This window comes from Falco naumanni, chromosome 1, assembly GCF_017639655.2.
Source record: "Falco naumanni isolate bFalNau1 chromosome 1, bFalNau1.pat, whole genome shotgun sequence".
Classification (NCBI taxonomy): Eukaryota; Metazoa; Chordata; class Aves; order Falconiformes; family Falconidae; genus Falco; species Falco naumanni.
The window spans coordinates 23,303,261-23,315,366 of record NC_054054.1 but is presented as its reverse complement, the minus strand read 5'-3'; the positions used below and the strand labels follow the sequence as shown (position 1 = coordinate 23,315,366).

Below are 12,106 nucleotides of genomic sequence, written 5' to 3'. Positions count from 1 at the left end.
TGTCACTGAAGCAAAAAGTGCTGTGGTATGGTTTTATACTATTTTGAGGGCTCCTGACTCAAAGAGATGTAAAATAAACTATGGAAAGTCATCTGTAGCAGTAATCTGACTATTTTTCTGATTTATTTCAGGGATGTGGTATGAGGCAGCAGAGTTGATTTGGGCTTCAGTTGTGGGTTATTCCAAACTTCCTCAACCAGATAAAAAGGTACAATTTCCTTTTCACTCTGGATGTCCTTGCCAATCTAATAATCGTTCCAGATTAGCTTTTATTTACTTCAGAAAAGTCTTTTAGCAATAATATTTCAATTATGCACCTCAGACAAAGTTAACATGCAGGACAAACATTCTGGCCGAAGTCTGTATTGCACATTGTTTCCGCATGCATGCACAGACTTAGGGACACCTTTTTTCCTGCAGGGGAATGAAAGTAATAGTTTTCATTAAGCAGAATCATCTGAAGTGAACCATTCACCTAGGATGTCACAGGTGCCTCTGACAAGGACAGACTAATCCCAGAATGCAGCCATAGATTTTATTTATCTATTAGGACTAAGGCTAATTTTTTTTTTGTGACAGCTACCGTATCTGTCTTTAACACCTTTGTGAGGCTTGGCTGCACTAATCTCCCACTGTAGAGGAAGCAACAGTCACACCATGTGTCCGTAGCTAAACAGGAATGTGAACTTAAGTCCTGCAGGTCCTAGGGTGGTGCTTTAAGAAGTTTTGTAATTGTACTCCGGCGTAAGATACACCACAAAGCCAGACCTTGTCACCTCTCCTCTACCATACCTTAAAGCTTGACCTCAAGCTTTGTTTCTATAGGAGCAAAGATGTGCAGTGAATTTTGCGGAGAGCGTACAGATACTTCCCACCATTCTTAACTATTTAGCTGGACAGACCCTTAGCTAGCACATATAGATTAACTCTTCCAGAGAGAGACAATTAGCAAGTTCATAGATCTATATGTTACATGTTCATGGCTCATTTTTTAATTGGTTCTGTAGAACCAATGACAAATTACAAAACCCAACCTAATTATATCAACACCAAGATCTCTTCACTTTTGTCCAACTCTTGTTTGTTTGTTTTTTAAACAGTGCAATAAGCTCAGGAAGTGTGTTAAAAAAGATGCTTATTTTCTTAGGCTATGAGTGATGAGCATTTATTACTTCTATCATCTTTCTAGACACCTTCACCTTGGATTTTTTAGAAAGACTGGGATCAACTGGCCAGTTCTTAAACATAATTTTTGGGTTTCTGTGGTCTTTTCTGAAAAGCAATGGTAAACCAGATTGAGTCTTTTTTCAGATATAGTTCACCAAGGGCTTTTGGTGATACCACGAGACTTTGCTTTTGCTGTCACAAACAGCACCTTGGGAAAATGCAGTGCTGTTTCAGTTGAAACCTAGAGTTAGTGGTAATAGGGATAGCTGCCATTCATGGAAACTCATATATATCCACCAGGCTACACTTCCTGCAGGTTGGAATTAATAAAACGCTACCAAGATGATGTCTTTGAATTTCTTAGCAGTGCTTCACTTTGGATCTTATTTGTTTGTTTTGGGTTTTTTTGTTATGTTCTACACAGAACCTACTTTATTGTGAGCAGCAAAATTCAAAACACAAGGGGAAAACCACTATGATAATTTTCCATTTCTCTTTCAGGGAATTGCTACTTCCTTGGGTATTATGGCAGACATCTTCGCTTCCATGAATGAGAAGGATTATGTACGTTTTAAAACCAATGCCAATATTGACCTGGTAAGACTTGGTTTGGTATTTGTGTGTGTAGATTCTTCAGATGGACTATGTATGGTTGTTCCAAATTCACCTGCACTTTGTTCTTCCTCCACTTCCTCTCCTGTGCTGAGAGGGCTGAAGAAACTTCCATTGCTCTGGGTGAAAAAGTTCATTGGTGCCTAGATGGAAGGATGCCTTGCTTCAGGAAAAAGAAAACATTAATAGTATTTACAGAGTATGTAGTCTGTGTAATATATAGAATATTTATAGGGTCAAAAAGTGACATGTCAATGGTAAACCTGAGCAAAAAGGCTCCTGCAGAAACAGACCTGGCTGCTGTTGTTTAAGATATGATGTCCCGCTCTATCAAGACTTAAGGGTCGCAGAGAGCTCAGGGAACCTACAACAGTCAAGAAAAAAATGCTATGCTGTCTTTCTTCAGTCTAACAGCATTGCTTACCAGGTAGACCCATCTTTTTGAAAAGAAAGCTTTTGAGGTGAGGTTTCCCTCTTGTTTTTCTCATTTCACTAGAGCCTTCTCCGAGAGTTCAATCATCGCTTGCTATCAGCTGCTGAGGCCTGCAAACTAGCAGCAGCCTACAGCCAGTACACCCCGCTGTTCGTCCTCACAGCCGTGGTAAGCATTGGTTTTAATTCTGAAAATATTATTTGTATAAGACAAGAGTCCAGGCTATTATATTTGGCTCTAATCCGGCTTTCAAACATTGCATCATACAAGGTGTTGTGTCTGTGTTGTGGGTGTGATGCTGTATGTTGCTCAGAACTCCAGTCGGGAGCTAAGCAGATGGGTGAGAAGCAGTATCTGTCCACAGAGCGAGGATGGACTTTCAAGCCCATCTGGTAGTGCTGCTTCTCATATAACTACAGCTATATTTCAAAAGAAAAAGAGCAAGATTATTTCCTCCAGGAAACACAGCAGCAGCAGTTAGAGCTGATGTTTGCTTCAAATTGTAAAAGGGAAAGAAACATATTTTCCCCCCCTTTATTTAGCTCTGACCTGTGGTCCAGGCTTTTAATTCCTTCATTCCTCTTTCATCCCCTCCCAGAACATCCGTGGGGTGTGTTTGCTGTCCTATAGTCACTCCAAGGACTGTCCCCCAGAAAAGAGAAAATTCTACTTGTCTGAAGCCAAAGAATCCTTTGAGATCGGCCTTCTCACCAAGAATGATCAGAGTCCTGTCACCAGCAAGCAGGAGCTCCATAGTTTCATTAAAGCTGCTTTCTGCCTCACAACTGTGCATCGGTGGCTCTATGGGGAGAGCGAGAAACTCGGTGAGGTAAGTCAACTCTGTAGAGAAGCCATGGGAAAACTGCATTCATACAGCACTTCCGTTACAGAAGAGGAAGAGAAAGGAATGCTTGCCAAAGAGATCATGGCTCTGATCACAACTGTGAAGAAGCTCCTGCAGGTGGAAAGCTTCCCTAATTCTGATGCCAGGTCTTATGTTCCAGACAGTTACAAAGGCACAGTGGAAAAACCTATCCTGCAAGGGGAAGCCAACTTTGAGAAAATCCTTGCCATGCATTCTCAGCATCATCTGTCAGTGTGTGAAGTGTTTGAAAATACTTGCAGGAGTCATAAAACCACAACAGGAGGAACTCAAGTGGGAGCTTGTATCACAACCTTAAGAACAGAAACCAAAAACATAGACACTATGTGTACTGCTGAAGAAATAGTGTACCAGAGGAAAGGCGCTACGGAAATGCTGAATTCACCAACAGCAGGAATTATCTCAGAGAGACTCAGTGGCCAGAGAGATAAATGTATTGGTTCTGATGTGATGAAAATTTCCATCACTGAAGGGATTGAGCCATTAGAAGTAGAAATAAATGATGAAAACAGTGTTTTCAGCAGATGGCAAAACAGGAGTCAAACCACTACTTCAGAGAGCTCTTGGTGCAAGCTGTCAAAATCAAGTCACTCTTCCAGCTGGGAGGAACTAAACTGTAATAGCAGTAATGAGCCTCCCAGGGAAGGGCAGCAGCAGGAAAAGGGCTCAGCAGAGGAGCAATCTTGTACAAAAGAGTCCAATGAAAATGGTCAAGCTGCATACTTGCCCTCATTGCCTCCCAGAGCCTGGCATTCTTCTCCTCCAGAGCCTCTGCGTAGCTGTGGAAGATCTCCTCAGCCTTCCTTAGCGGTAGATACATCTCTAGCTGGGAGATCTGTGGAAAAGGCATCTCTTTGCAGAGAAGAGCTGTGGGAGGAAAGACACCAAGGAAGCAGCTCTTTAGAAAAGAAAGCAAGGGAGGTGAGCAACATGGTTACTTCACTTTCCACCCCTTACTCTGTTGCTACCAGGCCCGAGGAGGAGGAAGAGAAGGCCTCCTCCTGGGTGGAGCTGGACTGCAGGAGCAAGGACAGCAGCAGGGAGGGCAGTGATGGCAACACTGCATCCCGACCCCAGGGCCTGTGTGCATGGGTCCATCCAGAAGGAGAAACTGCAGACAGAACAGAGGATTCCTCGTTTGAGGCACATCTCCGAACAAATGGAGGTGCTTCGGTACTATCGATGAGCATTGAGTTGAAAAGGGCCAGCGATTCCTTTGTGCATGACGGGCCGAGGAATTCTGCCATGGTGAGACATGGATCTTTCAAAGTGCCTGAAGTTGATGCCCAGGCAGAAACTGCAGATTACACTGAAATTGATTTAATCAGTACTGGAGATTCAGGAAACAACTATCCTGCGGCATCTGTTCCAAAGTATCAATCAACTCCCAGTACACCTGCAGCTTTGCCCTTGCGTAGAAAGATACCCATAACCAAGCACTTTGACTCTGCCACTACTGAAGAAGATGAAGAAAAGTCTCAGGACATGTTGAGCAGCAAGAGACAATCCAGTTCATCTCTGAGTTCATCATACAAATCAGCACAGGTGCCCAAGAGTTCCCCTGAAAGTTCATTTCTGAACTCAAGGGGGAGTGGTTTTGTCTTCATTCCTGGCAGAACGAATGAAGAAATCCTTGATGCTCGATTTCTGAGGGATGATGATTACATGCAGCTTCTGGCAGGAGTAGAACATAATTGGCTTGTCCAGAGACTGACGCCTACTGGATTTTTTAAGTCTAAACAGCTTCGTAAAGCATACTGTAAGTTTCCACACAGCAATGGGCATTTTCACACAGCAACAGGTACTCCCACAGAGAACAGTCTTGACTTAGGCTTTTTAATACAATGTTTCAGTCATCATCTTAATTTTTCGTTGTTTTATGGGGGTTTGTATAAGGATTTTAGCATGGAAGAACACTTCCTTGAACCATTTTCTCCTGTTCTTAAATTTACACATTAGTGACAGCTTCATGGAGGTGGGCTCCATCTCCACGCCTGCTTAGTCTCTCCTGCTTCAGTCCCTTCGTGCAAGAGGTAACTTAGGTTGCCTGAACTCCCTGTGCCAGTTCATCAAGCCTTTTCTACCCCATTACTTGGGTCTCTGGTTTTGTTGCCCATTTAGATTCCACATTTCATCCCTAAAAACTGTGTATTTAAGATAATGATTATTAAGTTAATCATAAATAACAGCCACACTTTAATATGCAGACACTTGATCAATATACTAAGAAATACAGAAGGTAGGAGCCACACCACTGTGGGCTTGCCTCATTGAGCTCATTAAGTAAAACCCACTTAGGGCTCATCCCATCTTGCATGTCTCAAGCCTGTTTAGCAATTTTTTGTCCTTAATGTATAATATCCAACTCTACACCTAGATACATCTTAGCGTATCTTTTGTAGCCCCATAGTTTTCTTTCAGAGAAGCCTGGATATCCTGTCTCCTGGGTGCTGATTATTTTGTCCCTTAGCACAGGTTTAGAGCAGCCCTGTGGGATTGTCCATTCTACTTGTGGTGTTTTCTTTTTGTAGCTGCTCTTCTTTTAAAGTACTCAAAGAAATCAGGTCTCTGGACAGGCCAAGAAACGGCTGTATTCATCGGGGACTACCTGAATGTGGCAAAGGAAGGCAAACAGAGAAGTGCGTTTTGGATACAGTTCCTGCACCAAGAAGAAATCCTGGGAAGGTATTGACCAAACCAATTTCTGAAATAAAATGTATATCCATGCTATTTCTGTGTAAATATGAATGAAAATTGTGTGATAAGATTAATCTTATACCTATGATTCAGCTAGTCTAATGCCTTGTTAGACAGTAGATTTTACCAAGTATTTTCAGAAGGCAGTACGACTTTTTACTTGGACATCTACAGAAATCATAGTCATAACAGGAGAAGATTGTTTCTTTAGTCTGTTTCAACCTAGTTTACATTTGGTTAGATTTTGACTGATTTTTTGTGGCAAGAATGCTTTCCCAAATCTTTTGGGCATTTTGTCAATCCTTGCCATCACTCGATGTAACCCTCTACTCTAATTTCTGGGAAGAAAAAGCTACTTCACTGTTGTCTTCTAACTGCCATGTTAGTGTTCATTTGCTCATGACAACTCTTAGGCCTGACTTCACCTTTGTGCTGGGATAATCTCATGGGAGCTTAAATGTTGCTTCCTCTTTATGTGACCTCCGGCTTTCCATTAGAGATTTTGCTCTCTCTCACACACACACACACACCACTTACAGGCAGAAAGGTGTTTCAGTTGCTTTTCTTTAATTTTAGCAGCACGTTTATGCAATCAGTGCATCTGCTCTGAAAGCAGGATTAAAATCACCTATTTGCTTCATAAAGGCCTCTGCACCAGAAAAGCTCTGCTAACTGCACATTTTGGATTGTTATTAGAAGTAGCTTTTGAGTTATAATGGATTAAGAACAGTATTTTAAGCACCTCTGAGTCAGGTCTCCCTTCAGAGTCAAGAGTTGACTTTAAAGATTCCCATGTTACGAAACCCCCATCCTGGGATTTGATTGATCAGTACAGCATTTTACACCTATAAGAGCTATAAAAGAAAAACCCCACAACTTTAGTCACCACCGTTTTAAATGCAACACCGACAGCTGGCTTTTCTCCTCAACAGCCAAGCTCTGCTTTGTAGTTGTTTCTATATTGCAAACAGGGCTTCCCAAGTGCAGTCTGCTGAAAACTTGACTATGGCAAACACTTCTCTTTCTGTTTAGGTATGTTGGGAAAGAATACAAAGATGAAAAAGGACTTCTTCATCATTTCAGTGATGTGGAACGGCAAATGACTGCCCAGTACTACGTGACAGAATTCAACAAAAGGCTGTATGAGCAAAAGGTTCCTACCCAAATCTTTTATATCCCATCTGCAGTACTCCTGGTAAGAACTGTATTTGGATTTTAAAATGCTAACAGTTAGGCCACTGTAGCTGACACGCTGTCATTCATGTGATCTCACCTGGTAGCTGCATTGGCTCATTTCAGGACAGAAGACATCTACCTGCAGAGCTACAAGTTCATGGGTGCACTGGCAGAATAGATGCCATGTACTGTTAAAAGTCAGAAACTCACTTGTCAGTGAAGCCCAGGAGTTACCCAGCCTTTTATATCACCTAACAGTACATGAACATCTATTTTCAGGGGTAGTTATGAAATCTGAGCAGTGAAGTTGACCCATTTTGAGCACAACAAAACATCTAAACTTCACTAGAAGCCAGCAAATGAGGTTCTTGCAGAAAAGTTGATTCGCTGCAGGACGGCTCTGAGGCCTTTTCTGCAGGATGCTGAATTTCAGGAACACAGGACTCAAAAGTAGCTGCTCGTAACTCATCAGGACCAGTGCCCTGATATCACAGGCAGCAACACTGCATAATCCCTTTTTATGCTCATTAAGCCCTATCTTAAAAGCAGCTGTGGGGTATTTTTTTGTGTTTTAACCTTCATGAATTCCAAAAAGAAATCATTCCAGAGCTGCTCTCTTGGTGTCTGGAAACTTTCTGCTATTTTTTAACTTAAAATCAGTCAATTTATGTTTATTGTCTTTCTCACAACTTCTTTGAGGCCTAGATTTAAGGAAGGAGCAGCAACAACATCCCCTCGTAGCCTCTGTTCTCCAGGCTAGGGAAGCCAAGCTCATTTTAGTGTCACCTCAAGACACAGGTCTCTCTTCCCTGTTCATCCATGAAGCCCTGAGCCTGCTTTACGTTGAATTACCATTTCCTAAGTATTAATGACAGAATTGCACCATGTTCACCCCAAGACTCTTCCACACCTTTTGCAGGGGCAATAGGAGTCCTTACCCTTAGCGAGACCTGCATTTTTCATCACCGTATCACACTGACAGCTCAGTCATCCTTCAAGTGGCCATCACAAAAAGCTCTTTTCCTCAATAACAATCCCTTAGCATAGAACAGGCCACCTTTGAACCATAGGCACCTTTAAACCAAGTTCAATTAACTTGTTGACACAACCTCACTACCAATCCAATGCCCTATAGCCCGCTCCATTTCCGCTTGTCCCTGATGGCACAACCAGTATCTCTCTCTCCAACTGTGTGGACTGGACTCAGTCACGAGAAGGAAATGCCTGTGCAGGAGCCCTGTCTGGGTGACCTGGCACAGAGGTTAATGCTGACATCCAGTCCCCAGTGGGGCAGTAAAGGATCTTTTCTTTATTCTTACACTTAACTTTCAATTTGACTTGTGTTTCAAATACGGAGAGCTACCCTCTATGGTACAGAGCTGAATTTGCTGTTTCATTATGAGTAGGTATATGATAGCATGCTATGGATATTAATATTTCTGTTAGCCATTCTGACACTGGGTATGGCTCTATGCCACTCGCTAATAAGACCTAATGAGAGTCTGGCATCAGTACTTACAAATCTCTGAACACAGAAATGACTAAAACAGCCCTCAAAACCTCCCCCTTGTTATTTACACACTGAAGAAGGGCCAGGTGCAGGTTTAGCCAAATCTTTTCAGATTTCTAGCTTATTCTTTAGACACAGTCTCCTGAAAGAAGTTTCCTATTTGCTGGACAGGCTAGATATTTATAGAACTCACTGCCCATGTAGTTTGGCCAGTCAGGCTGATGTTGTATTGAATCTTGTTCCACCCTTTGTTCTAGCTAAATATGAGCGCCTCATCTAAACAGCCTGTGTTTTGAATCACCAGTGAGTTAACATGGACACTCCTTCCATCTGTCTTATGACGGAAAGTTATAGGAGGAAAACCAAGACTTCAGTTAGAGGAGCTTTAGCACCCTTGTTTTTACATCCCTGCTTGCATGACTCTCATTAACACGCTCTTTTCAGATACTGGAAGACAGAACTATAAAAGGATGTGTGAGCGTGGAGCCCTACATCCTTGGGGAGTTTGTGAAGCTGTCCAATAACACAAGGGTTGTAAAGAATGAGTACAAAGCCACAGAGTATGGTCTGGCCTACGGCCATTTCACCTATGAGTTCTCCAATGGAACAGATGTTGTTGTTGATCTGCAAGGTTTGTATTACAGTAAACTTCATTTCTCGTGTGTCCTCTCATGTTGCAGAATATGCTATATAAAAGACGTACTGACTCTAAATGACATAAAGGGAGGGAGGGATGTGCAAGTATGTTTTTGCCTTGAGCAGTACTCTTGCTCTCCGCTGCATCACAGCAAGAGCACGCAAGCCGCCTGCTCCCTGGTGTGCCACAGCTTCATGCCATGGAGTACTCTGCATCCCATTACACTAAAGCCAGTCTGCAAAGACGTGTCTTGTGGAACCATCTAAAGGAGAACCACTGAAAGAGGCTGTGGGTTTTGTCACGCTTCCCCCTTCCTAAAACTGGGAAGCCTAAGAAAAGGTCCCATATTCAGCTAATGGCTAATTGAGCTCTTTGGTTAAGAGTTAAAAGACTCAACCTTTAGCATACAGGTATCTTTGGGATATTAATTTGGGATATTAATTTCATTATATAATCATTATGTGCCTCTTAGGGTTCTGCTTTTGCTGACATAGGGTCAAACTGGGAATCACTGCAGTGACAGTAACAGAGCATGGGCTGTGCCAAGCAGGTCTGTCTCAGGCTGTGATATGCAATACCAAGATGTGTCCTTTCTTCCACAGGCTGGGTGACAGGTAATGGGAAAGGCCTCATCTACCTCACAGACCCCCAGATTCATTCTCTTAATAGCAAGGATGTTTCACACTCCAACTTTGGGAAGAAAGGAATATTTTACTTCTTTAATGATCAACATGTGAAGTGCAACGAAATCTGTCGCTGCCTTTCTTTGACAAGACCCTCGGTAGAGCTGACAATGTAGACTTGCACAGGACAGTCACACAAAGAATGGTGCAGAAGCTGGGCAGTATATTATCCTACACACCTTTAGGAGCATATTGTCTCCATGAGAACAGAGACACTGAGACAATACCCATGTGAGTTGGGTCAGTCATTATCTCCACAAGTTTGGCAAGTTCTGGCCTTTGCATCCAGGCTGGTAATACCATGTTACCAACTTGTGTACCATCTGAACCTTGTGCACTTATAGCCGTCTGTAATAATTAACAGAAGAATGTAAGAAGAGCGAGAAAACAGGCTCCCAAATTCAGCTAGAGGTGTACTACAGGACTGTATGAACTTCTAATCTATTCAGACCCAGTAAGGGGAATAGGCACCATCTGCTCTTTGGAAATGGAATATGAGATAGAGTGAGACAGAAGCAGGGAGTTGTATTTCAACCATCTGTAGAATTTCCAAAAACTTCTCTAAATGCTTCAGGGAGCAAATGGTAATGTTTTGATTTGCTTAAAAAAATAACAGTTCTTTCAGAGGGGGGTGTGTGTGTATGTGCATACGTGACCACACAATATCTAAACAGTCGGAAATATGGTTTTAACTTTAACAGCCAAGAAAGCTGTGCTGCTCTGCAAGGGACAAATAGTGTTCTTGAACCAAGAGATGCTTTACACGAATAATTTAGGACTGCTACATTTCACAAACTCTCTGAAGACTTTCTCAAAGAGAAGAACAGTTCTCACTTAAGGACAGCACATCTCTTCTGCCTGTAATGAAACTGTGAGCACCGCAGATTTGGTGAGCAATTCCATAACTGATTCCAACAGATAATCTTACGGGACATGAGTGTAGCTGCTTGTACAAAGGAGCATTTCTGGGGGGAGTCCAGCATCTAGTAAGCCCAGAGAAAGCAGCCTCAGTGCCAGTTTTGGTTCCAGCTGGGCAGGCAAATCACCCCCCTGCCTCCCTTTGAGCCTCTGTCATCCAGCCTCAGAGAGCTGTGAGGTAGAAGATGTTCACAAACGAGGGGCGCCTTTCTCAGCTGAATTTCCAGCAGAAGCAGACAGCAGGAGACTTGCAGTTCGCTGCCAGTGGCAAGGACGACGCATCCGATGGGTTGTGCCTCAGTGGTGGTGGAGGCACAGCCCGCAGAGCTTCCAAGCTGCTGAACATCCCAGAAAATACATTAATGAGAGTAAAACAGATGCCCAGTAATACCGAAGCGATACTTACACACTTCCCCTACCAACAACCCACACCAAGATCCTGATCCTCCCACCCCACCCCACTCATAGAGCCAAAGACTACAAATTTGTACTTCCATGACGGGAGGTTTTCTTGACAACTCTGCCTGTGCTGGGAACACACTTTACTATCACATGTGCAAACAGCTGCACATAGTCCGTGAACTCCAAATTTTAGCAGTATTTTTGTTATTCTTTGTGCTTGTTCCTGAGCACACTTGGAGAGCCCCTGATTTTTAACATCAGGACCAAACAGCCTGTGGTGTGTATGCTGGCCACATGCTTCGGTAGTGCCTGCCTGGGTTAGAGGCAGCTGCAGCCTTTTACTTTTTATGAAACAATCTTCTTTTTTTTTTTTTTTTTTTTTTTTTTTGGCGGGGGGTGTGTTGTTTTGTTATTTGGGTTGGGTTTTTTTTAACCACAGCTTGCAATTCATTCACGTGACCTACATGTGACACCTGCAGCAATTCACATACCGATAAGCGCTCGGCCACTTCCAAGAGACCTAACTGCTGTTCTGCCACAGCAAATTTCAGAAACATGGAGAGGAAAGCAATGCCCTCCCAACTTTGTGAATTCTAGATGAACAGTTGAAATCTTTTTTTTTTTTGCCCTGCACACTCTGGCTAGCTGAAAAGAGTAAAACCTTCTGGCCTGGTCAGATAACGTATACATGCACTGTGAAGAAAACAGCCATAAAAAAAGAGGGGATGGGAGCTCCTCATTCTAATGCTGTGCCCCTTTTAATGCTGAATTAAGCCAAGTGGGACGTCTGGTTGAAAAAAAAAGCCACCAAACCCAAAACCTATTGGCAATATTACCCAAATTCAGACTATGATGAAAGAAGCATGTTAGAATAGGCTGACTAATGCATTTTAGTCCTAAAAAATTCAACTGCCTATTTTACATCTGCTGCGGACAGACTTCTAATGAGTTACTTGTCCAGGATAAGCAGCCTTCAACCTTCATTTCC

The 12,106-nt window shown here is 42.7% G+C and overlaps 1 protein-coding gene across 1 annotated transcript in view; it reads left to right on the top strand.

Moving 5' to 3' along the window:
* Positions 1 to 11,470, top strand: part of ALPK1 (alpha kinase 1) — a 48,355-nt gene extending 36,885 nt beyond the window's left edge. The window contains exons 7-14 of the mRNA XM_040585345.1: positions 132 to 208; positions 1,669 to 1,764; positions 2,276 to 2,380; positions 2,811 to 4,854; positions 5,627 to 5,780; positions 6,825 to 6,987; positions 8,923 to 9,109; positions 9,718 to 11,470. Of these exons, the coding sequence (XP_040441279.1) occupies positions 132 to 208; positions 1,669 to 1,764; positions 2,276 to 2,380; positions 2,811 to 4,854; positions 5,627 to 5,780; positions 6,825 to 6,987; positions 8,923 to 9,109; positions 9,718 to 9,914 (3,023 nt within the window). The 3' untranslated portion in view covers positions 9,915 to 11,470. The remainder of the gene's footprint in view (positions 1 to 131; positions 209 to 1,668; positions 1,765 to 2,275; positions 2,381 to 2,810; positions 4,855 to 5,626; positions 5,781 to 6,824; positions 6,988 to 8,922; positions 9,110 to 9,717) is intronic.
* The last annotated feature ends 636 nt before the right edge of the window (positions 11,471 to 12,106 follow it).